The sequence below is a fragment of the Galeopterus variegatus genome, unplaced genomic scaffold, assembly GCF_000696425.1.
Source record: "Galeopterus variegatus unplaced genomic scaffold, G_variegatus-3.0.2 Scaffold2722, whole genome shotgun sequence".
Taxonomy (NCBI): Eukaryota; Metazoa; Chordata; class Mammalia; order Dermoptera; family Cynocephalidae; genus Galeopterus; species Galeopterus variegatus.
Window position 1 is genome coordinate 244,736 of NW_007728833.1, and position 26,276 is coordinate 271,011.

The 26,276-nt window shown below is 40.0% G+C and overlaps 1 protein-coding gene across 1 annotated transcript in view; it reads left to right on the forward strand.

Annotated features, from left to right (window-relative positions):
• LOC103598729 (ATP-binding cassette sub-family A member 13-like) overlaps window positions 1-26,276 on the forward strand; it is a gene marked incomplete at its 3' end in the record, with an annotated part of 258,136 nt that overhangs the window by 226,580 nt on the left and 5,280 nt on the right. Inside the window, exons 26-27 of the mRNA XM_008582776.1 lie at window positions 6,233-6,367; window positions 21,001-21,104. Coding sequence (XP_008580998.1) covers window positions 6,233-6,367; window positions 21,001-21,104 — 239 coding nt within the window. The remainder of the gene's footprint in view (window positions 1-6,232; window positions 6,368-21,000; window positions 21,105-26,276) is intronic.

Sequence of the window (26,276 nt, forward strand, 5' to 3'; positions counted from 1 at the left end):
CACAGTCCACATGTCCTCCAGCCTTATGGTTGCTTCTGTGTATAGTCATCACTCACTCCCCCAGTCCTCCAGGCATTCAGTTAGGTAAGGAAAAGATGCCTCTTCATTCAGCTTGAATTCAGGCTCGGCAGGCTGTACGGATTCCCACTTTCCCCATCACTCATACTACACAGTTTTGTGCACTGTACGTATTTGAGCTTGAATTCAATCAACCTGTTGTCAAAAGACAAAATTACAGCAAATTTAGTTTAAAGGCCTTAATTGGCTTTTATTTGTAATTCTAGAATCAGGCAACACCTCATTTTATGAAACAGAATGAGTGTTCCAATGAACTGAGCAGTTGGCTGGTTTTATAGACAGAAAAGGGCTTGCAAATGAAGAAACAGAAAACAAAAGTGGATTGGTAGTTTCAAAGTTACTTTTCTTGTAAATATTAAAGCACATCATCATGCCTGCTAAACTGGCCTTTTCGGGAATTTGGCTATTATCTCTCTCTCTCCTGATTTCTCAGAAGTTCAGATAAACAACTTATATCTGGTTTGTTGGTGTGTTACTCTGGCATGAGTGACTCCATTGTGGTCTGGTCTGTTGGGCCTAGTACAGGAACTCAGGCCAAACCAATGGCCTCCGATAAATTTTATTTAACAGTGGCGAAAAATATTACATCAAATTATAAGCAAATGATTCAGGAGAAAGAGGCTTTAAAGTCTGGGANTCACAGGATCGCGCTGTCTCCTGGCGCGGCCGCTCAGACCCGACGCCATCTTAGAATCTCGTAGTTGCTTCTTTTATTTCTAGGAGTGGTTTTCAAATGGACAGACTCTTTCCTGCGGAAGTTTTCTGTATTGATAGTCAGGTTGGGCATTTTAAGTTTGGTGAGTATGGTAGTGCAGCCTTTGTGTGACTTCTTCAACTGTATTCAATCTTGGAATTGTCTGTGGGTGCCTTTGTGGTATAGCTGGTGGGGTCCTTGTCACTTTCTCATTGGGGTGGGTTCCCTGTTAGGATGGATGATCTTCTGTCAGTCAGCGAACTAGTGTACACTGTTGCAATAGGTCCTGACTGCTCTGTAGAAGGCCTCTGGATCAGCTGATGAGTCTGGAGAAAGCCTGCATGGATGCCATGGGACCCAGGAGCACTTTAGAGCTGTGGAGGGCTATGGCAGGAGTAAGGACCACCATTGTGCTGGCTGTCTTCATGGGCACCTGTGGACTCCGTGGGTACATGGATTGTGCAGGGGTGGTGCACATAGTTGTGGGGAATAATTGCTTGCTGGTGGCTTCCTCACCTAGCTGGTCTACCTCCCTGCCCTGAGGGGGAGGAGAGGGAGTGTTTCATGGGCTCAGATGCTGAGGTCTCAGTCCCTCTGTCTGACCTAGGTTCCAGGCAGCCAGGGATGTGGTCTTGCAGTTCCCCTTATGAATGTGTGGAGAGTCACAGAGGGTGGTAGGGCTACCACTGGGATGGCTGTGGGCTGGTGCAGGTGTTTGTGGGTTTGACAGGTCCACATGGTTGTGGTTCTACCAGTGCCCATGCGAACATCTGGAAGGTTGTGGGATGAGGTAGAGTTACCACTGGAATAGGTGTGGGCCAGTGCAGCCACCAGTGGGTTTGGCATATCCAGCGAGTCTGGCAGGTCAGCAGGCCATGCAGAACAGGCTGAAAATGTAAGGAACTACCATATCTTCATGGTTTTTCTGCTTTTAACTGGTATCCCTATTCACTTGGGAGGGGAGGGGATGTCCCATAGGTTGTGATACTGCAGACTCAGTCTTTCTGTCTGTCCTGGGCTCCAGGACGCTTGGACCATGATCCTGCTGGTGCATGCGTGAATGTAGTAGAATGCAGGCAAGAACTCCGGACAAGGGGAGTCAATGTCATTGGGTGCACTCCTGCTGTGGTTTTGGCTCCAAGATGGCTGCATCTCACCTGCTTAGGGCAGGAGGGTTTTTTTTCTCTTTTTTGGCTTCCACTATGAGACTGTGCAGCTACACTAACTCCCAGCTACTCTCCAAGTGGGCACGGGTCCCAAATAGACTGGGAGATGGTCTTGTGCTGGGGCCACTGGTGTTTGTGGCAGCAGTGGACATAACTGGGGTCTTTTCCAACTTACTTCTCTCCACCTGATTCTCAGCTGGTCCATGTGGTGAGGCAGAGGCTGGATGCCCTGCCGTGCTCTCTGTGGTGCCATTCTGTCTTCCACGCTTCTGTTCATCACTCTCCTGGTACTCTACAATTTGATGAATTGTTCCTGTCAAAATATATTTGTTTTTCTGTTGTTTTGGTCTCTTTTTGCGGAAAGAGAGCCTAGTACCAATCCTCTCTAGTTGGCCATCTTGGGGAAAAAAAAATAAAACAAAAAAACCCTGCCAGCTTTCTTCAGTGTCCTGTGGGCAGCCACCACTGTGTCCTCTGTGATTCCAGAGGGAAACCCTCTTGTGCTTTTTGAGAGGGTCCTTCCCAGCCCAGCCCCACAGCCCAATTTCTCCGTCCCTCAGATCCTCACGGCTCATGCCTTGTGCTGAGCTTCATCCGGCTCCAGGGAACCCCAGTCCACCTGTCCTCCAGCTTTATGGTTGCTTCTTTGTACAGTCATGTCGCTCACTCCCTCAACCCTCCAGGTGTTCAGTTAGGTAAGGAAAAGATGCCTCTTCATTCAGCTTGAATTCAGGCTCGGCAGGCTGACGTAAGGATTCCCACTTTCCCCATCACTCATACTACACAGTTTTGTGCACTGTACGTATTTGAGCTTGAATTCAATTAACCTGTTGTCAAAAGACAAAATTACAGCAAATTTAGTTTGAAGATCTTAAATGGCTTTTATTTGTAATTCTAGAATCAGGCAATACCTCGTTTTATGAAACAGAATGAGTGTTCCAGTGAGCTGAGCAGAGGAGGCTGGTTTTATAGACAGAAAAGGGCTTGGGAATGCAGAAACAGAAAACAAAAGTGTATCGGTAGTTTCAAAGTTACTTTTCTTGTAAATATTAAAGCATATTGGAGGTCCTTATCATGCCAGCTAAACTGGCCTTTTTGGGGATTTGGCTGTTACCTTTCTCTCTCCTGGTGTTTTAGAAGTTTTAGATCTGGTTTGTTGGTTTGTTACTCCATCATAGTGACTCCATTGTGGTCTGGTCTGTTGGGCCTAGTGCAGGAACTCAGTCCAAACCAATGGCCTCCTATAAATTTTATTTAATACTGGTAAAATTTTTTAGACAAAATTATAACCAAATGATTCTGGACAAAGATGCTATAAAGTCTGGGATGCTAGAAAAAATGTGTAAGAGAAGTCAATGGTAGTAAATAATTTTAGGCTAATGTCATACCCAAACAGCCAAACAACACTTTTAGTTGTGATGAGAACTGGTGTATTCTGAATTTTAATTTTCTGTGGTATAGAAGAGGTAGGGCCCTTAGCCATCTTATTTTTGTTAATACCTGCAAATCTCGACCAGAAAAAAACAATCTACTATGTCTTGCTTTCCATCATTTTCTCTATAGACATGGATATTATCTTGAAGTTTTCTTCCATTCACAGTTGATTTTGCTAGAAGGTGCTAGAAGTTATAAAATAGGAGGAATAGGGCCCAGGAGGTTTTATCAGAGAAAAAGACATTTCCATCTGAAATCCTTGTCTCCCTTTTCCTACTTAACTACTAATTTTGATCTTTAATCTTATGGAAAATTGTGATGTGGCCATTATTTGTGCTAGTGGAAAAACGTTGGCTTTGGAATACAACAGATATATGTTTGAATCTTCGGGCAATTTATTTGGGGTCCAGTGATATTTATAAAGGACCTACTGTGTGCCAAACATGATTAATCCCTGGTGATATAAAAAAGAGTGAATCTCAATCTCTTGTCTTATGTATGGTACAATTTCTATAGCTTTATGGGAGAAAAATACCGAATAGCAGAGTGAGATTCTGTTAACTTCTGACATTCTGGGGTTTGGGCAGTATTTTGGCAGCCAAGATTGCTGAGGCATTATGTTTGACATTATTTTGACAGTGGTGCTGAGTACAGAAAAGACTGCAACAAAATACTTACTGTTAGGCCATTTTCAGTTACTTCCTGAAAACATGACATTCAGAAAGCATTAGGTCAAACTGATACATTTGTTTCTGTATATTCTGGAATCTTTCCCATGGTTAACCAATCCAGGATTTGCAGGCTGCAACATTTAACCTTTTGTGATACTTGAAAAACATGATAAAGGTTTCCTGGTTTCATAAAAATAAGCAATAATAGTTTGGCAAATTTATTCAAAACTTTTCTTATCATTCTAAGGAATATTTCTATAGAGCCAGATGCTTTTATTATTGTTTTTTATTTCATTTGTCTGTTTATCATTTTTCATTATGATAATCTTTGAATAAAATGGATGAGAGTAAAATAAAAATTTCTTACTAATATATGCTCACAAACATTGTTTGCATTCTTTTTTTTGTAACTTTTATGTGTGTAAAATTACCAAAAATCTAATTTTCCAAATTTTTCATTTTGCCAGAATGACTGCTATTAACATTTGATTTTTCCTAAAGATAAAGCTTTCTATCAGTGTTTATCATGCTCTGACGTTTTTTTCTCTTTTATGGGGACATACATGTGCCTCCTCTTTCAGGAAGCCTCCCTGGTTACCTTTCTTCACCTCTCATGTGAATGTTCATCCAGGATTGGTCATATTGTTTTTTGGTAGTTCCTCTTTAAGGAAAATTTAGATGAATATGCATTAATACCTTTCGTCTTTCTAATTCCTACAGATACATTGTATTTCTTAAATCATACAGCACTTCTAGTAACATTTGTGTTTGTTTGCTTGTTTTAAATAAAGTGTTTTGTTTAAATAATTCTTATTTAAATGCATTTTTTATTCAGCTTATGTTAATTTAAATACTTGGATTGAGTGGAGCTGGGAAAAAGGATGGTTCATATAAAACAATCTGGAGTAAGCAACTTTACTGTTTTCAGTAAGTACAAACTATTGGCCATGAGATGATTTTCATTGGCAGATGGCAGAAGACTCAAATTCCATCCTCATGAATTTTTCAGGCCTTAAAGTGTGCATTTCCTTAACTCATACTATTTGACCACAAGGCCAATCCTTGAGCCTCTTAGTTCATTTTAAAAATTATTTTGAGGCTGTACAAGTAAAGCAATAGAGCAATTTATGTTGGAAGTTTTTATTGGGTGGCATAAGTATTATTTTAATATTTTTGGAGGTTCTTAAAATATGATTATCTTCATTATTATCATTACTGTTGTCATAATCCTACTGTTATGCATTAATCAAAAAAGTATATGCATTTGTTTAAAGTTATATTTTATTTAGTTATTTAGGACACAATTATTAACGCATCTTCATTGTCATATAGAGTTTTTCCCTCTTCTCCTAAATTTGAACTAAGATATGATCTTGGCCAGTCCGGTTGGATGAACATATCTAAAAAATGAATCTATATGAACACTACTATGGTCACACGAGGCAAATAAAACTGTTTGAAATTTTTTTAAATTATGCAGTGTTGGAAACAAAGAAATGGCTTAATTTGGGCTCTAGGAGGATCCCATCCACAATAGGAGACAGAGCTGGAACAGACAAAACACAGCATAGTACAAATTAAAATGGGGGGGTGGGTGCTAACTAGAGTGTTGCACGGACACAGAAGAAGGGACAATTATTTCTGCTGAGGAAAGATGAAGAAATAAGCTGGGCCTTCAAGGAGGTGTGAAAAGATGGCAGGTTGAAAGGTGCTGTGAGCTCAGGGCCCTTGGGGAGAGTCAGAATTGGCCTGTGTCTGTGGGCGTGGGGTTTGGGGAATGCCGTCCCTGTCCTGCAGTTTTGGTACCTCTCACTTTCTCTCTCTTTTGCTTTCATTCCTACTCAGTTCCATCTCAGTCTTCTTTTTGGCTCACCTTGATGTGGGTATTCTGGCTCAGCTCTGATTCTACATCTCTTTCCCACCCTGCTCCTCTGAGCTCCAGAACCGAGGATTCTGACCATCACTTCGATGTCTCCAGGCACAGAAAACTCCCATCTGTTCTTTCTTAGTTACTCCCTATATAGGGAAGGGGAGTGTTCCAAGAGATGTTGTATTTGGTTGTATGCATGAGGGGTGGGCTGGGGTGGGGTGGGCAGTGGTAGCAAGAAGATGGAGCAGGACTCAGGGCTGAGAGCTAGGTGTCTGGTGGGCACTTTGGTGAATGCTCACAGGCAGTTCCTCTCTTCCAGGTTGCTGGAGACCTTGTGAGGCGCTTACACCTTGAAGCCCATGTAGACAAACCTGTGGCCACCTACAGTGGGGGAACCAAGCGGAAACTCTCTACAGCCTTGGCTCTTGTGGGGAAACCTGACATTCTTTTACTGGTGAGTAGAGGAAATATTAGTAATATGGCAATGTTTCGAAAGAAGATACACATTACATGTGCTTTTTTTTAAAACTTATTTAACCTATCAGAGTTCTTTATGATAATCTTTGAATAAAATGGATGAGAGTAAAATAAAAATTTCTTACTAATAAAAAAAAAAAAAAGGAAAAAAAAAAAAAAAAAAAAAAAAAGAACTTGCAACACTTTGTCCTATAAACTGCTTTCCCTAAGTCAGCATTTCCCAAAAGAATGTAAAGTATCTGAGGAATTTTATAGAAATAAAACATGTATCTTTTGGTAGATTCACTTATATTCACAAAATTAAAAATTTAATAAAATTTTAACATTAAAACAGTACTTAAAGAGAATATTATAATTCACCTGTAATCTGTAAACCAATACATGTTGAGCATTTCTAATCCAAAAATCTGAAATCTGAAATGATCTAAAATCTGAAAGTTTTTGAGCCCCAACTTGATGCTCAAATTAAATGCTCATTGGAGCATTTTGGATCTTGGATTTTTAGATTAGTGATGCTCAACCAGTAAGTATAATGCAAATATTCCGAAACCTGAAAAAATCAGAAACTTGAAACTTCTAGTCTTAAACAGTTTGGATGAGGGATAGTCATCCTGCATATGTTCTTCCTCAATAATGAAAACTTATTGCTTTTAAGTTTTTCTCTGTCTGGAGATAGTGTTTATCAGGGCTACAGTGACATTAGTCCCTAGTGAATCCTGAAGATGAGTGTGTGGTGCAGGATGCTGGGAGGGGGAGGGAAGGGAATCTAGCAAGAGGTTGGAGCTTATGGAATGGCCTTGAGACAAGTCAGTCTGTGAGCTCTTGGGAAATGCAATTCAGTTTAGCTGGATCAGAGCATTCATTGGAAGTGGTGATTGTCAAGAAACAGAGCCAATTGTCTTGCATTTCAAAAATTGCTATAACTACAAATAATGCCATTCAAACCGTAAATCAGTCTATTGGTCATATGCCATATAGGATAGATTCTAATCACTAGAGTACTCTCCAGGGCCTCACACTGATGGAAAGTCTGAGGGGTGTCAACATGTATAGGAAACAAAGCAGATTCTTTTTTTCTGTTCTTGAGTATCAAATGAAAACTGCATTTAAGTGGGGGAGTTAATAGGGATTTAGAAGGTCTTTGTTGGAAAAATGGTCATGTAATTTACTGGTTGTCTCCTGGAAACCCACCTTAATATTTTTTTTACTTGCTCTAAGTTTGCTTTTGCAAAATCTGAAATCGAGGTTTATTGGATAGCTTCATATTCTAGAATCTGACAATAAAAATGAACATTTGTACAATTTTGTAGTTTAAAAACTACATTTTCCTTTCAAAATGAGACAGGCTTGTGCTCAAGAGTTAAAAAGACATGGATGTTCATTACTTTCAGCAGAATTTCCCCACACCGAGCCTTGCCCAGTGCCCCTCCTAAGTCCGATGAAGGGACCTCTGCTCTGGAGCCATGTCCCCATTCACTGAAGACCCTCATGTTACTCTTCTTTGCATATTCTTGCTCTTGCTCCTTTGGATGCCCAGGACTTGTGGCATAATATTCAAAGTAGGGAGTCTGGAGCCTGATTGACCAGGTTCAGATTCTGCAACTTCCTGGCATGTGACCTTGCATGCTCTATGCCTGTTTTCTCCTCATCTGAAAATGGTCCTGATAATGGTGTCTGCCTCATGCAGCCATTGAAAGCAGTTTATGAAATGCTTCACATTAAGCACATAGGCCAGTGCCTGGCATACGATAAACTCACAGTAAGCATCAGGGAGTGTGATGATTGTGACAGTTCTGAGCATTAGCTTAAGAGATGCGTTGAAGGGCCTTTGAAGTTCTCCACAGAGAGACAAGAAGTGACTCTTGGAGCTGACATCAAGGCAGGAATCGAGAAAATTAAAAATTACACATCCAACTCTCTTACAGAACAATGCATGATCATGCCTTTTATTTACTTATTTTCACAACTAGTACACATATATCACTTGATTTGCAGAAAAGACCAGGTCTTTACTTTTCTGTTCGGTGCCTTTTTTCTCCCCACTACTTTCCTTCTATGTTTTTCTGTGGGGAAGTTGATGATCCCACATTTTTCTTAAGAAAAATGTGTTTAGTACTTCCTGACTACAAACAGTACAGAAATACATCATGCAGTTTTGTAAGGTTTCTCTCAAACGTGGTTCTAATAAGAGATGCTTTCATGTTTATTGAAGGAGAAGGATTCAGATTCCAAGAAATATTAATTTATTTGATATTGCTAAGTAAATGAATCCTTTTTTTTTATATCACAATTCAGATTCCAAGAAATATTAATTTATTTGATATTGCTAAGTAAATGAATCCTTTTTTTTTTTTATATCACCCATCTTTCTAGGGGATATTGAAAGGAAAAACCCCAGCCTGAGCGCAAAATAAGACACACCAGGAGACAGGAACTCAACCAAAGTGTACCAGGCAGGCAAAATGAACAAGCAGGCCGCCCTCTCGAGAGTGGGAGCAGCAGCAGCGAGAGTCGGGTGGGCCTTTTATATCCAGTTAGGCCGAGCTGGACTGTTCCTATTGGCTAAGAAGGAAGGGGAGGGAAGCGAGCAGGGTTTAAGCTGAGCTGGGATTTTCTCAAAGGTGGGCAAAATTGTGTGCATGGGAAGGGGACATGGCAGCTAGGGGGTTTTTCTGAGTGGGGGTTTTCCAGGAAATTTTCTCAGGTGCCATTTTGTGTATCTCAGTCTTTAAGGCCATTTTACTTTTCTAGCAAAGGGTATATTAGCCAACATTCCTCCCTCTTTGGTCTTAAATTGGGAGAAGGGCGTTACTATCATCTCTGGCTACTTCCTCCTGAGAAGGGGTGAAGGGGGGGGACTTGGGAGGCGAGGGAGGAAGGTTTGCTTAGTCTAATATGAGAGACCATAAACCCAGGTGCTGAAGATGGTAATTTCTTCTGTTGAGAAGGCGAGGAATGTCCCTTGGAGCCAAAGGTAACTAGGCCCTCAAATATGTCTTTCCCTTGTTGGATGTTAGGGATAACCAACTGTCCTCCTGGAGGGCATGGAGGAAAAATAGGAGATGTTTCCTCACCATCTGGTAGGGCAGGTTCTCTTGGAAGGGAAGTTGACTGATGGACACCCAAGACACCTCGTGAATTTGTTCCTGTTTTGTTGATGTAGTGACAGCATTCTTCATTGAGAAAGATGCAGGTGCCACCTTTTTCTGTGGTGAAGAGAGCTGCCTGGGCTATCCAAATGATTTGGCATTGTAGGGAGGTCAGGGCCTCTGCTGAAGCCTCGACAGCCACCTGGAGTTTTGGGGATAGATCTCTAGTGGGGTCTACAGAATGGATAAAAGCCCCTGTGCCTAGTCCCATGGCCACTAGAGAGGAGGCTAGGGAGACCCCAGTGACTAAGGGGAGAAAGACCACACGATTTTGGTTTTCTGGGGGTTAATTAGGGCAATAATTTCTGCTTGGCTGTAACTGATAAGTTGAGGGATCAGTGAAACAGGTAGGACTGATGCGTAAGTCTTGGACTATCTGGTAAATGTTGGGAGGGGGAGTTTGTGGGCCGAATGAAACCCTTCCTTAATAGCTCATTGATAATTGGTTGTAACCCTAGCAGGCTGCTGGTAGGAAGAGAGTACTGGGCCTGGCGAGGGAAATATTGGGGGTCTCTGAGGGAGATTCGAACTGGTTGGCAATGGGCTAAAGAGGGAGTTGAAGTATCCCAATCTTAGGGATTAACTTTGGATAGTGGCAGGGGGAGATTTGGTTGATCTGGAGGTTGGGCCGCTCCCGTGACCAATAAGAGCAATGAAGAGTATGGCGGGGGCCGGCCCGGTGGTGCACTGCTACAGTGCGCCACTTGGGAGCGTGGCGGCGCTCCCACCGAGGGTTCGGATCCCACATACAGACCGGTTCCCGCTCACTGGCTGAGCGAGGTGCGGGTGCGACACTGAAGGTTGCGATCCCGTTGCCGGTCCTGGTCCAGTACGGGCGTGACACTGAGGGTTGCAATCTGTTGCCGGACATGAAAAAAGACAAAAAGGAAAAAAAAAAAAAGGGTATGGTGGAAAGAGATGCAGGCCTGGCACCTGGCCAATGTGTCTCGACCTTACAAGGGGGTTGGGCATTGTGGCATCAAAAGAAACTGATGAGCAAAGGAATGGTCCCCGAAGTGGCAAGTTATCCAGGGAGTTTTTAGTGGAAAAATGGTTTTGCCTCCTACCCCAACAATGGGCAGTGTGGAAGAGGAGGTAGGTCCCTAAAACTCTGTTAAAACTGAGAAAGTGGTGCCGGTATCAAGGAGGAAAGAAATGGGGCAGCCCTCAACTGCGAGATGTACCCTGTGCTCCCTGGTGGTGGTGACGGCTGTCGTAGGTAGTGGGTGCCCTGGACCCTGTCAGTCATCGGACGCCAGTCCTAGAAGGCTGGGTGTGGGGTTTGAGATAGGTCCAGTCACCCTACAGAGGCTGGGGCAATCCATTCCCCAGTGACCCCGAGTGTGGCATTTCAGACATGGCCTTGGTGGGGGCCTGGGGTTGGAGTATGATCGTGCCCAATGTCCTTCCTTACCACACTTGAAACAGGGACCCAGGGGTCCCTTTAGTGTGGTTGGGCCCCTTGAAAATGCAGTTGGTGGTGAGGGCGTGGGCCCCTTTAAGGCCTGTGCCAGTTGTTGGTACTTTTGGCGTTTGGCCTTATCGTCTCGGCCATTATAAACCTTGAATGCGGCAGCCAGTACTTCATTTTGAGGAGCAAGGGGCCCCCTTTCCAGTTTCTTTAATTTGCCCTTTATGTCAGGGGAACTCTGGTTAAAGAAATAGGTCATGAGAAGCTGTCTTCCCTCTGGGGTCTCTGGGTCTATATTAGTATATTATCAAACAGCCTTAGTGAGGCGATCTAAGAAAGAAGGACTTTCATTTTTATCTTGTATTATTTCTTGGATATTTTCATAATTAATAGGTTTTTGTGCAGCCGTTTAAGCCCCGCCACTATGCAAGTAAGAAACTGATCACGGAGGTCCAATGGGGGGGGGGTTATAATCCCAATGAGGGTCGGTTTCTGGGACAGCTTGTGCCCCGACTGGGTGAGCAGGTGTGGTTTGATGGCCTTCATCTCTGTGTGCCCTGGCCTCTAGCCAGACTCGGCTACATTGTTCTGGCAATAAAGAATTTGTGAGGATAGTGTGGGCATCACGGAAAGTTAAGCTATAGGCCTGGCAAAGGTATTGGAATTCCCTTGTGTAGACAACTGGGTTAGTTGTATTGGAACCCATGCATTTCTCAATTTGGGAAAGATCAGTCATGGAAAAAGGGAATGGACTCTAACGATACCCTCCACTCCTGCCACCTCTTGGAGAGGAGCTAAAAGCGGAGGTTGGGCCAGAAGGGTGGGCCAGGTTTCGTGGGTTCGGGATCGTGTATGGGGGGGCTGGAAGGATGTGGTGGCGCAGGAGGGACAGAAGGGGCGGGAAGAGCCGATGGCAGTTGGAGTGAGGGAGGAGTGTGTCCCCAATATGGGGGGGCTCATCTGTTGGGTCAAAGTCAGGGGAAGGGGAGGAGGGGGCAGGCAGAGGAGGCTTAGAAGCTAATAAGACCTGTTTTGGGGCACAGGTGATACACAAAGCAGGGTTAGAATGGAGGTAAGAAAAAGCCTGGACATAGGGAATTTCGGCCCGTTTTCCTGATCGCTCACAGAAGTTATATAAGTCCCATAGAATGGCAGGGTTGAGGGACCCAAAGGGAGGTTACCTGTTTTGATTATCTAAATTATAGTTGGGCCATTCTTGGGTGGAAAACCTAACAAGTTTGTTTGGCTTTATATCCGGAGTCAGACCCAAAGTGTGAAGATTAGTCAGGAGACATTTTAGAGGGGAGATGAGGCACCCCCCATAAGAATGGAGGAGGAAGTACCGGACCCGAAGGGGTGTCCCCGCTTTGGTTGGAGTACTGAGAGGTCTCAAACCACCAGAAGTGTTCGTCACCGGTTTCTGGCAATTGAGGGATCCTAGAGGGTCATAGAGCTTTGGGGCACCCAGCGCCCGGGCTTGTGAGTGCCTGGAGGGCAGAAACAAGAAACTCCGCAGCGAATGAGAGGGCAGGGAAAGGGTGGACCCTGCTTAACCCAGCAGAGTCCCAAAGAGAGAGAGAGGGAGAGAGAGAGAGAAATGAAAGCGGTAATCCGAAGACTCACCAATTAGAAGGCCAGTGTTGGATGTGCCGGTGGTGATCGGGAAGAAGGGCTGGGCTGAGTGTCATCACTGGTGGGGGCTCCAGGTCATGGGCAGAGAAACAGATGGGGTCCCACTAGGGGTGGGGAAACCCATCCAAGTCATGGCACCAATGAAATTAAAAATCCTGGCCTGAGCGCAAAGTAAGACACACCAGGAGACAAGGACTCAACCAAAGTGCATCAGGCAGGCAAAGTGAACAAGCGGGCCGCCCTCTCGAGAGTGGGAGCAGCAGCAGGGAGAGTCGGGTGACTCTCTTTTATATCCAGTTAGGCTGAGCTGGACTGTTCCTGTTGGCTAAGAAGGAAGGGGAGGGAAGCGAGCGGGGTTTAAGCTGAGCTGGGACTGTCTCATAGGTGGGCAAAATTGCATGCGTGGGAAGGTGATGTGGCAGCTAGGGGATTTTTCTGGGTGGGGGTGTTCCAGGAAACTTTCTCAGGCTCCATTTTGTGTATCTCAGTCTTTAATGCCATTTTTCTTTTCTGGAAGAAAGTATAATAGCCAACAGATATCTTTCTGAAATTTTATGAAGGTTGAAAAATCCATTTTTAAAACATCAAGTTTCGGGCCGGCCTGGTGGTGCACTCAGTAGAGTGCAGTGCTTGAGAGCACAGCGGCGCTCCCACCGAGGGTTCGGATCCCATGTAGAGACTGGTCCGCTCACTGGTTGAGCGCGGTGCGGGCGCGACACCGAGGGTTGCGATCCCGTTACCGGTCACGAAAAAAGACAAAAAGGAAAAAAAAAACATCAAGTTTGGCTTATCTAACCAGATTATGAAGGAGAACCAAGCTGATTTGAAGATACATTCTAACTTCCCCCCACCAAATTGTATGGAGGTATAACAGACAAATAAAAATTGTATATATTTAAAGAATACAGCATGATGTTTTAAGATACATATCCATTGTGAAATGATAACCACAATCAAGCTAATTAACATATCGATCACCTCACATAGTTACAGTTTTTTTCTATGTGAGGTGAGAACACTTAAGATCTACCCTTTTAGTAAATTTCCAATATACGACAGAATATTTTAAGCTGTAGTCCCTGTTTTAGTCTATTTGTGCCACTATAACAGAATATCATGGACAGAGTAATTTATAAAGAACAGAAATTGATTCTTCATAATTCTGGGGTCTGGGAAGTCCAAGATAGAGGTGCTGGCAGGATCGGGTGTCTGGTGAGGGTCCCATCTCTTCTTCCAAGCTGGTTCCTTGAAATCTGCATCTTCTGGAGAGAAGAAACGCTCTGTCCTCACATGGACAAAGGTGGACGGGGAAAAAGAGATGAACTCCCTCCATCAAGCTCTTTAATGAGGGCACCTAATTCTGCTCATGAGGGCAAAGCCCTCAGTCCCAATCACTTCTCAGTCTCAATCACTTCCCAAAGGCTACACTTCCAAATGTTGTTGCGTTGGGGATTAAATTTCAACATGAATTGTGAAGGGAACGAAAACATTCAAACCATAGCAGTTTTCATGCTGTAATTAGGTCTCCAGAATTTATTCACCTTGCAAACTGAAATTTTGCACCCTTTCACCAACATCTCCTCATTTCCCCATGCCTGACCTCTGGTAATTACCCTCCTGCTCTCTGTTTCTATGAGTTCAACATTTTAAGATTGCACATGTAAGTGAGATAAAGAAGTATTTGTCTTTCCATGTCTGGCTTATTTCACTTAGCATAATGTCCTCCATGTTCACCCATGTTGTTGAAAATGGACGGTTTCCTTCCTTTTAAGGCTGAATAATAATATACATTATATATAAAACATGTTTTCTTTGCTCATTTATCCATTGAGAGACACCTACATTGTTTCCATATCTTGGCTATTGTAAATTACGCTGCAATGAACATCAAAAGGCAGACATCTGTTCCAGATACTGATTTTATTTCCTTTGGATATACGCTCAGTAGTGGGATTGCTAGATCATATAGTAGTAATGTGTTTTAGTTTTTAGAGGAACCTCCATACTGTTTTTCATAATGGCTGCACCAATTTACATTCCCACACGCAGTATACAAGGGTTCCTTTTTCTCCCATCCTTGCCTATGCTTATGTTACGTCCTTGTTATGTTTTGTCCTTTTGATAGTAGTTATTCTAACAACTAGAAGGTGATCTCTCATTGTGGTCTTGACTTGCGTTTTTCTCATAATTGGTGATGTTGATCACCTTTGCATATACCTGTTGGCCATTTGCATGTATTCTTTTGCAAAATTTTTATTCAGGCCCTTTGGCCATTTTTTAGTTGGGTTACTTGTTTTTCTGTTATTTACTTGTATGAGTTCCTTATATTTTTTTGGATGTAATCCCTTATTGGGTATATGGTTCGCAAATATTTTCATGATGTTTTCCAGTTTCATCCATGTTGCTGCAAATGATGGGATATCATTTTGTAAATAGATGAATAGTATTCCAGTGTGTGTATGTACCACAGTTTTCCTTATCCATTCACCTGTTGATGGACATGTTGGCTGATTCCATCTGTTGGCCATTGTCAATAGTGCTTTGATGAACATGGGAGTACAGGTTTCTTATTGATATATTGATTTCATTTCCTTTAGATATATACTCACTGGTGAGATAGCTAGGTCATAAAGTAGATCTATTTTTAGTTCTCTCAGGAAATTCCATACAGTTTTGCACAGTAGTTGTACCAATTTACACTCCTGCCAGCAGTGTAAGACAGTTCCTTTTTCTCCACATTTTCACCAGCATTTGTTATTTTTTTATCTTGTTGATATTATATACTCTAACTGGAGTGAGATAATATCTCATTGTCGTTTTAATTTGCATTTCGCAGATGATCAGTGATGTTGAGCAATTTTTTATGTGTCTGTTGGACATTTGTATGTTTTCTTTTGAGAAATGTCTGTTCGGGCCCTTTGCTCATTTTTTAATTGGGTTATTTATTTTTTGTTGTTGAGTAATTTAAGTTCCTTATGTATTCTGGATATTAGCCTCTTGTCTGATGCATGATTGGCAAACACTTTCCTTCTGCAAGTTGAATAATTGCTTTATATAGCTGGGTACTCCAGAGTTGGGTGAATTGTTACATACTGTTGAATTGATCATTTTATCATTATATGATGACCTGTATTATCTTATATATATATTTTTTACTTTCCTTGGCTTGAAGTCTATTTTATCTGATGCAAGAATAGTTATTCCTGCTCTGTTTTGGTTCCCATTTGCATGAAATATCTTTTTCCATTCCTTCAATTTCAGCTGGTGTGTGTCTTTATTGGTTAAGTGAGTTTCTTGTCCATGGAATACTGTTGGTTCTTGTTTTATAATCCGTTCAGTCACTTTGTATCTTTTAATTCATTTACCTTTAGGGTTGTTATTGATGTATAGGTACTTGTTACTGCCATTTTGCTATTTTTTTTTCTGGTTGTTTTGTGGATCCTTTTTTCCTTTTTCTCTGGTCTTACTGTCCTTTGTGGTTGAATGGTTTTCTCTAGCTTTACATTTTGATTTCTCACTATTTGTTTTTAGTATGCCTCTTTTAAGTTTTTGTATTATGGTTACCATGAGGCTTACAGAAAATGTGTTATAACAAATGGTTTTAGACTGTACTTAACTTTGCTATCTAAGGAAAAAAACAAAAAAAAAAACAAAAGTCAATTGTATGTTTTGGCATCGCTGCCCCCCACCCACTTTTTGACAGTTTGTTATTTCAAGATACACCTTTTAAAATTGTCTTTCTTTTATGTGGTTGTTGTATGTGTTAGTGTCTTGTTATGTTTGTCCTTTAGTTTTCATACTGAGGATGTAAGTGGTTTATTTACCCCCTTAGGACATTGGAGTATTCTGAAGTTGTCTGTGGACTATTTTGCTGAGTTATTTACTTTAATATATTTTCTTTTTTCAGATTGAAGAACTCCCCTTATCTTTTCCTGTAAGGCATGTCTATCATTGGTGAATCCCCTTAGCTTTTGTTTGTCTGGGATAATTGCATGTGTTTCATCTTCAAGCCCACTGATTCTTTCCTCTATTTGATTAAGTCTGCTATTGGAGCTTCCTATTTGAGTTTTTCCAATTCAGATATTGTATTCTTTATTTCTAGAATTTCTGTTTTTTAAATTGATTCTATTCCTCTGTCAAGTTTATTATCTTGCTCCTGAATTATTTTCCAGATGTCATTTAATGTTCTATCTGTATTTTCTTGTGACTCCCTGAACATCCTTAAGGTTGTTCTGAAGTCTCTGCTAGACATTTCATAGATCTGCTATTCCTCTGCATCCATTGCTGATGCTTTGCTTGTTTCATTTGGTGTCAACATATTTCCCCAACCAATTTCCACTGACACCAGCTGCCCATGCTGCACTCAACATTCCCCTGGGGGACCAGCCTTTCTCCTGAAGTCCGTTCACTTCCTGTGGGGCAGGCCATGTACACGTTCCTTGTGATAACTCACCAGCCTCTGGGTGGCTCTTTTCTCCAATTAGTTGTGGCCACTTTCTCCTATGTGGGCCCTTGGGGAATCCTGCCAGTGGTGTTTATGGCCCATGGGCTGGTATGGTGTGCCTCAAAGCATTCCTCTCCCCTGCAGACTCCAAGCAGTTTTACGTGAAGGGTGCTGCTGTGGCTTTTTCCAGCTTTGATCTGTGTGCAGCAGCTAGTCCCTGCCTCTGTGCCAGACTGGCTCAGAACAATAGGCATCATCCCTATACCCTCTCACCATTGCCTCTTGCACATTATGAACTCCATGGGTGTCTCCTTCTCTTCTCCCAGCTCCAGTGGTTCGATATTGGCAGTCTTTGCTTTTTAATAGTTGTAAATTGGTTACTCATGGGAAGGTGAGATACCAGTAATCAATCAGCTAGCTGTTCCACTACCTTGATGACATCATTCTCCCCTCTTTTTTTATATTTAAGCAGGTACTGTTATATACCTACCCCTTAGAACTGCTTTTGCTGCATCCCATAAGTTTTGGTATGTTGTATTTCCATTTTCATTTATCTCAATATATTCTTTGATTTGCTATTTTGTTTCATCTTTGACCCATGGGTTGCTCAGGCGGGTGTTGTTTAATTTTCACATATTTGTGAATTTTCCAGTTGTTCTCCATATTGACTTATAGTTTCATACCATTGTGGTTGGAAAAGTTGCTTGATGATATTTCAGTATTCTTAAATTGGTTAAGACTTGTTTTGTGGCTTAACATACAGTCCATCCTGGAGAATGTTTTATGTGCTCCAGGGAAGAATGCGTTTTTCTGATCCTGTCAGATAGAATATTCTGTGTATCACAGGTTCATTTGGTCTAAAGTGTAGTTTAAGTACACTGCTTTCTTATTAATTTTTTGTCTGGATGATCTCTTCGTTGTTGGAAGTGGGGTATTAAAGTCCCCTAATATTATTGTATTGCTGTCTTTTTCTCCCTTTAGTTCTGTTAATATTTGCATTATATATTTAGTTGCTCTAACTTTGTGTGTATAGATATTTACAATTGTTTTATCCTCTTGATGAGTTCATCCCTTTATCATTATTTAATACCATTTTTTATCTGTTTTTACAGTGTACAACTTAAAGTCTCCTTTTTCTGATAAAAATATAATAACATGACCTGTTTGGGTTTCCATTTCCATGGAATATCTTTTTCTATCACTTCACTTTCAGTCTGTATGTGTTCTTAATGATTACATGGTCTCTTGTAGGCAGCATATACTTGGGTCTTGTTTTATCCATTTATTCACTTTATGTCTTTTCATTGGAGAATTTTATTTACTTACATTTAAAGTAATTATTGATAGGTAAGGATGTACTCTTGCCATTTTGCTAATTTTCTGGCTACTTTTTACATTATTTTTTCTTTTCTTCCACTATTGCTGTCTTCCTTTTGATTTGATGATTTTCTATATTGGTATGATTTTATTTCTTTCTATTAGTCTTTTGTGTGTCTACTATAGGTTTTTGATTTGTGCTTACCATCAGGCTATATAAAATATCTTGTAGTTATAAAAGTCTACTTTGAGATAATAACTTAACTTTGATCACATACAAAAAAATCTACTTTTACTTCTTTTTATCCCATTTTATGTTTTTGATGTCACAATTTGCAGGTTTTGTATCATGTATTCATTAACAAATTATTGTGGCTGTAGTTATTTTAAATATTTTTGTCTTTTAACCTTTAATAATGTAGTTATAAGTTATTTACATACCACCATTAAGTATTAGAGTATTCTGAATTTCACTATAAACTTATCTTTCCAATGAGTTTTATAATTTCGTATATTTTTATGTTACTCATTAGCATTCTCTTATTGTAGCTTGAAGAACTTTTTTTTAGCATTTTTTTTGTAAGGCAAGTACAGTGGTGATGGCCTTTCTCAGGTTTTGTTTGTCTGGGAAATTATTTATCTCCCCTTCATTTCTAAAGGGAAGATTTGCTGGGTGAAATATTTTTGTTTGGCTGTAGATTTTTAAAAAGTTTTTCCTCTCATTACTTTGAATATATCCTCCCACTGTTTCCTAGTTTTCAAGATTATTGCCAAGAAATCTACTAATAGCCTTATGGTTATTCCCTTTGCATATGATAAGCCTCTATTTTTCCTGCTGCTTTCAGAATTTTATCTTTGATTTTTGACAGTTTGATTACATAGTGTGTCTTGGGAAAGAATTCTTTGAAGTTTTAACTTTTGAGTTTCATATATTTTGATGTCTATGTCTTTTCCCCAAATTGAGAATGTTCAGCTATTATTTCTTTAAATAAGCATTCTGCCCCTTTCTGTCTCTCTCTTCTTTGGTAAATTCCATAATGCAAATGTTCTCTTGAAGGAGTCCCATCAATCCTGTAGGCTTTCTTCATTTCTTTTTATTTATTTATATTTTTTCTGTCCTTTAACTGGATAATTTCAAATAACCTGTCTCAAGTTCACAGATTCATTTGCTTAAGTCTGCTTTTGATAGTCTCTGTGAAGGAGTCCCATCAATCCTGTAGGCTTTCTTCATTTCTTTTTATTTATTTATATTTTTTCCCTCCTTTAACTGGATAATTTCAAATAACCTGTCTCAAGTTCACAGATTCATTTGCTTAAGTCTGCTTTTGATAGTCTCTATTGCATTTCTTATTTTATTAATTGTATTTTCCTGCTCTACAATTGTCATTTGGTTCTTTTAAGTCTGCTTTTGATAGTCTCTGTTGCATTTCTTATTTTATTAATTGTATTTTCCTGCTCTACAATTGTCATTTGGTTCTTTTTTATGATCTCTATTTTTTAAACAACTTCTTTAGTTCATGAATCCTTTTTCTGATTTTTTGAGTTTTTTATTTGTCTTCACTTATAGCTCACAGAGCTTTGTTTTTTGTTTTTGGTAGCTGGCCAAACAAGGATAGAACCCTACACCTTGGTGTTATCAGCACCAAGCTCTAACCAACTTAGCTAGCTGGCCATCCCTCACTAAGCTTTTTAAAACAGTTATTTCAAATTTTATATCAGGCAACTTATAGAACTCCATTTCTTTGGGGTCAGTTACTGGAATATTGTGTTCCTTCGGTGGTGTGATGTTTTCTTTTCTTTTCTTTTTTCTTAAGTTTCCCGAAGTCTAACACTACTGTATTCACATTTGAAAAAGCAGTCATTTCTTCCAGTCCTTACTGACTGTCTTTGAGAGGGAAACATCTTTACCCATCAGCCAGACTAGGAATTCTGAGGTTCTCTCAGACCTTTCCTATAGATGTGCCTGCTGCACACTTGGTCACTCTTGGTGTGGGGAGAGAAATTCTTAAAATTGTATGCCTTCTCTCAATCCCAGAAAATCAGGCCAGGTGCTGAGAGCTTACCATTTGTTCTTCTTAGGGTGTTGTCCTAAAATGCTTGAATTTTTGTGCCTTCTCCTAATTCCACAGAGTTGTGCTGGTTGTCTGCATGAGACACTTGCATTTGCCTTCTGTGGGGGCACTCAGGAAGCTGGCTTGATGGAAGGGGACAGTGAGGTATATACACAGCATGTGTGCTACAGTGGGACAGTTGTTAGGGGGTCTTCAGAGAGGCCTCCCAAGTTGCTCATGAGTGGGCTTCCTGATGGATTCCATAGAGTAGTTCATATGGTCCATGGCCTCTTTTCCCTGCTCCAAGCTTCTTCCAAACCTCTCATCTGTGCTGATCACCTCAGTAATCTAGGTGAAACAAGGAAGAAGTCAGCCTCATGGAAAGCCTTCTGTGTGAGTGGGGAAGATGGGCACTGACTCATTTCACTCTTACTTTCCCCTGTTATCTTGATGTTGTTGAGCAAAGTGCAATAAAGCTAATGGAGAGGTACATGTTAGAGCTAGAACAGGGATTTTTCTCTCAGTCAGGGTCTGGCCTCACATGTCAGTGTGTATATTCCTATGTGAGTTCTCCAAATGTCCATCACTGTGTTTTCTTTCCTTCAGGATGAGCCCAGCTCCGGGATGGATCCCTGCTCTAAACGATACCTGTGGCAAACAATAATGAAGGAGGTTCAGGAAGGTTGTGCTGCAGTGCTGACGTCCCACAGGTGAGCTATACCTGCTTTCATGGTCATTTCCTGAGCAAGGCTGAGTAGCATTCAACAATTAAGGAGTGTACCCAGGGCAAGATATGGCACTACATGCAGATGTCCCTCCATCTTTATAAAACTATGATGGTGATATAGTTCTTAGTCTGCATTGTGTAGACTAGGAGACTGAAGGAGAGAGAGAGATTAAGGAACATAACCAAGGTCACACAGCAAGTAGGTGGCAGAACTATCATTTAACCTAGTTGTCTTTGTCCAAAGACTATACCCTTTCTTAGTTCATTGCTACTATTCTTGGGTGAGTGCTAGAACTCACTCTGGTTTTCCTGAAGGATCTTTCAGAACTTTTCTAATCAAGGCCTCTTATCCCAGCAGGTGGAATTAGCTGAACTGAAAACTTAACAGGTTACTGAATCTAGTCTAATGTTTTCTTCATCATAGAATAAATTTTGTAATTAAATTTCAAAATTCTTGGTTTCTTTTTAACTTTATAATACACATAGCAATACATATGTGTAGGCCATATAGCAATACAAATACAGATTTTATAAAATCTGTTCATGGGAGTGAGCGATAGGATTTAGCTAATAAAAATCCTGAAGGTGTAGTGGACATCAGGCTTTAAAGTTTAGACATTTTTCTCCCCATCTTTAGGTAAAATATGCTGTGAGTAAAGTGCTAAAATCTCTTAAGGAATCAGAGATTGTACTCTTACTTTCAAGGTAACAAATTTAGCTTCCCATAGTTTCATGGATACTGACAGAAGACACAAGACTCCTGGCTCAGAGATAAAAGACATATTACTCACAGCAAAAGCAGTAGCCAGAGTGTTAGCAGGGTCTCATTGGTTCCTTGAACTACAGTTCTCATAGGTGGGACACAGATGGGCACGGATGGATGCCTGTATACACAGGAACACCAAACCTGGTGAACCCAGTGCTTTATAGCAACTGATAAGCAAGCTCTTGGTTTGGGGACAGATATCACGTCATCCTTCATGGTTATTCACTATAAACACAACTTTGAGAAATGGCCAACATAAAGAGCAGTCAGAGTCTCACATTCCGGGAATTTGTGGCAAGACATGTAGGAGCACAGGAGAACCATGGAGGAGTGTCTCCCAACAGTTAGTAAATGATTAAGTCTGTGCATGAGTAGCCCAGTCCTTGTTACTAGGAGTTAAATATAACACTAGTTCTATTATTTGAAATACGAGATCTCTGAGGGATATCCGGAGACATTGCTGTTGACTACAGCATTATTAGTTTATGTAAAGTGTTAAAATAATTTCGGATGCTATAAATTCACATGCATAATCCCATTACACTTAAATCTTACAGACATTTCCTTTTATATATGTTGGTTCCTGAAAATCCAATCCTGCAAAGCCAGTCTGTCATGAATGGATCAGCCATTCACATACATCACACATTGCTTCATGTTGAAGCAGACTTTTCTTCTTAATTTTCTGTCTCTGGACCTTTTTTCCTCCTCTTTGTTTTTTACTCTTATACTCATTCACTGTTTGCCTATTGCCTAACGTTACCAAATTTTAACTGCCAGACTAAACACTACTTGTTCTTTAAATAGCTTTTTTGAGTGTGACGGTACTTCAGAAGTTCACAGAAAAATAGAATCAGAAGATAATATGAATTTTTCCATGAACTTTTTGAAGTACCCTAGTATAATTTACATACCTCAGTAAGTGTATGATTCTGTAATATTTTAGTAAATTTGTAGATGCATGCAAATGTCATCATAAGCAAGCTTTAGAATTTTCTCATGCCTGTTTTCGATTAATCCCCCATTCAAAACCCCAAACCTAGGAAAACATTGATGTGCTTTTTCTTTAGATTTGTCTTTTATGGGGCCAGCCCCATGGCTCACTCGGGAGAGTGCAGCACTGGTGGTGCCGGGGCCGCGGGTTCGGATCCTATGTAGGGATGGCCGGTGCGCTCACTGGCTGAGCGCGGTGCAGACCACACCTTGCCGAGGGTTGCGATCCCCTTACCAGTCAAAAAAAAAAAAAAATAGATTTGCCTTTTATGGATACTTCATTTTAATAGAATCATATAACATGCAGGTTTTTATATCCGACTTCTTTCACTTATCCTAGTATTTTTGACATTCATCCACGTTGTAGCATATATCAGTAGTTTGCTTCTTTTTATTGCTGAATAGTATTCTGTTGTATAGCTAAACATTTGTTTATCTATTAACTAGTTGAGGAACGTTTGGATTGTTTACAGTGTTTGGCTATAATGAATAACATGCTATGAACAGTCACATAAATGTCTTTGTATATATGGACATATGTTTTTACTCTCCTCAGATAGATTCCTAGGAATCAAATTTCTTGGTTGTATGGGAAGTTGTGTTTAACACTTTAAGAAACTGCAGAGCTGTTGTCCAGAATGACTTTACCATTTTACATTCCCAGCAACAGTGATGAGGTTTCTTGTTACTCCACACCCTTGTCAACACTGGTCTGTCTTTTTGATTACAGCCATCCTAGAGCAGTGGGGTTTTAATTCACATCTCCCAATGACTAGTGTTGTTGAGGATCTTTTTCATGTACTTATTATCTATTTGTATTCATTCTTTAGTAAAATATTTATTCAAAAATTTTCCTCAGTGTTTAAAAAGACTTTATATATTAGAACAGTTTTAGGTTCATGCAAATTGAGAGGAAGGTACAGAGATTTCCCTGTACCTGCTGCCTCCCCCCACATGCACAGCCTCTCCCATTATCAACATCCCCCGCCAGAGTGGTGCACTTGTTACAGTTGATGAACCTACACTGACACGTCATTATGACCCACAGTCCATAGTTTACATTAGAATTCACTGTTGGTGTTGGACATTTTATGGGTTTGAACAAATATATAATGGCATGTATCTTATACTTATAGTATCATACGAAGGAGTTTTACTGCCCTAGAAGTCTCTGTGCTCCACCACTTTATCCTTCCCTCCCCCCTAACCCTGGCAATCACTGCTCTTTTTAAATGTCTACAGTTTTGACTTTTCTAGAATGCCATATTGTTGGAATCACACAGTAGGTGGCCTTTTTAGATTGGCTTCTTTCAGTTTCCTCCATGTTTTCTCATGGCTTGGTAGCTCATTTCTTTTTAGCACCAAATAATAGTCCATCATCTGGATGTATCAGTTTATTATGCACTCACCTACTGCGGGACATCCTGGTAGCTTCTGAATTATGACAGTTTTTAATAAAGCTGCTTAAACATCCATGTGCAGGGTTTTGTGTAGACATGTTTTTGACTCCTTTGAGTAAATACCAAGGAATGTGACTGCTGGGTCAGATAGTAACGATATGTTTAGTTTTGTGAGGAAACTCTCATTTTTAATTGTTTTTTGTTTACGTATCTTTGAGTCGTAAGAGCTCTTTTTATATACTGGATATTTACATTCTGAATACAAATCGCTTGTTGGATATATGATTTACAAGCACTTTCTTCCAGCCTATTTATGTCTTTCCATTTTATTAATGGTTTCCTTGGAAGTGCAAACATATTTAATTTTGATTAGGTGCAATTTATCAATTAGATTTTTGGGGTTTGCATTCTTGGTGTTACATCTAAAAACTATTTGCTCAGATTAAGTCATGAGTATTTTCTCCTATGTCATTTTATAAAAATTTTAGAGTTTCAGCTCTTATATTTAAGTTTTGGTCTATTTTGAGCTAATTCTTATATGTAATATGACGGAAGTGTCTAAATTCTTTTTTATGCACGTGAATATCCAATTGTTTGAGCATTATTTCTTAAAAAGACATTCATTTCCCTCATTGAATTGTCAAGGCACCTTTATTGAAAATGGTTGACCATAATTGTATGGATTTATTTTTAGACTCTCAATTATTATCCATTGATGTAAATGCCTATCCTCTCATCAATGCAGTCCTGTCTTGATTATGGTGGCTTTCTGCTGAGTTCTGAAAACAGGTAGTATAGGTTCTCCAACTTTTGTCTTCTATAATTTGTTCATTTCTAATTTAATTCTGTTGTAATCAAAGAAAATTTTTGTATGATTTCTGTCCTTTTAAACTTAATAGGACTTTTATATGGGCTACCATAGACGTTACATTTTTTCAATAAAGCAACAGGTAATAAATACATGTATTTTGGTTTTGCAAATCATATGATCTTTCCTGCAACTATTTAACTCTGCTGTTACAAACCACATGATTGCCATTCTGGTGCTTATTTGTCCATTTTGAAAATGTGGGGAAATTTTGGCCATTATTTACTCAAATATTTTTTCTGGCTTTTTCTCTCTCTCTTCTCCTTTTGGATCTTTTGTTCCATGTGTGTTGGAACTCTGATGTTATTGTACAGATCTGTGAGTTTCTGATCATTTCTTTTAAGTCTTGTTTTTCTCTATTTTCAGATTGTATAATTTTTATTGATTTGCTTCAAGTTCACTGTTTCTTTTTTCTGTGATCTTGAATCTGGCATTGGGTCCTGTAGTGAATTTTTTATTTTGTTTATTGTAATTTCTAACTGAAAGATTTCTATTTAGTTCTTTTTAAAATAATTTTCATATCTTTCTTCAGAATCTTTATTTGTTGTTTTTAATTTTTTGTCATACTTTTCTTCAATTCTTTAAACATGGTTTCCTTTAGTTCTTTAAACAAATTTATAATTACTGCATTGAATATTTTTTCCTGCTAAATCTAACATCTATGGATACTTCCATTGAATTTTCTCCCCTGAGTATGGATCACACTTTCCTGCTGCTTTGTAAGTCTTATAATATTTTTAATTGAAATCTGAACATTTTAGGTTATTGTAGCAGGTCAATTCCCCTGGGCCCCCAAGATGGTTGCTTTTGCCAGTTTTTATTTTTATTTTTTTTAATGTTTGTTTGTTCATTAAGTGTGTGTGAGTTCTTTGCCTGGAAATGATCTGAAAACTCTTACCATTCATTAATATTTATTCATTCCAAATGTTCTAAATTTAATCTATTCTTGATGACTCTGGATGAACTCAGTTTATGAAGGAAGGAAAGTATATCTTTTTGTCCTTTTTGTGACCGGTAAGGGGGTCACAACCCTTGGCTTGGTGTCGCCCGCACCGTGCTCAGCCAGTGAGCGCACCGGCCATCCCTATATAGGATCCGAACCCGCGGCGGGAGCATCGCTGCGCTCCC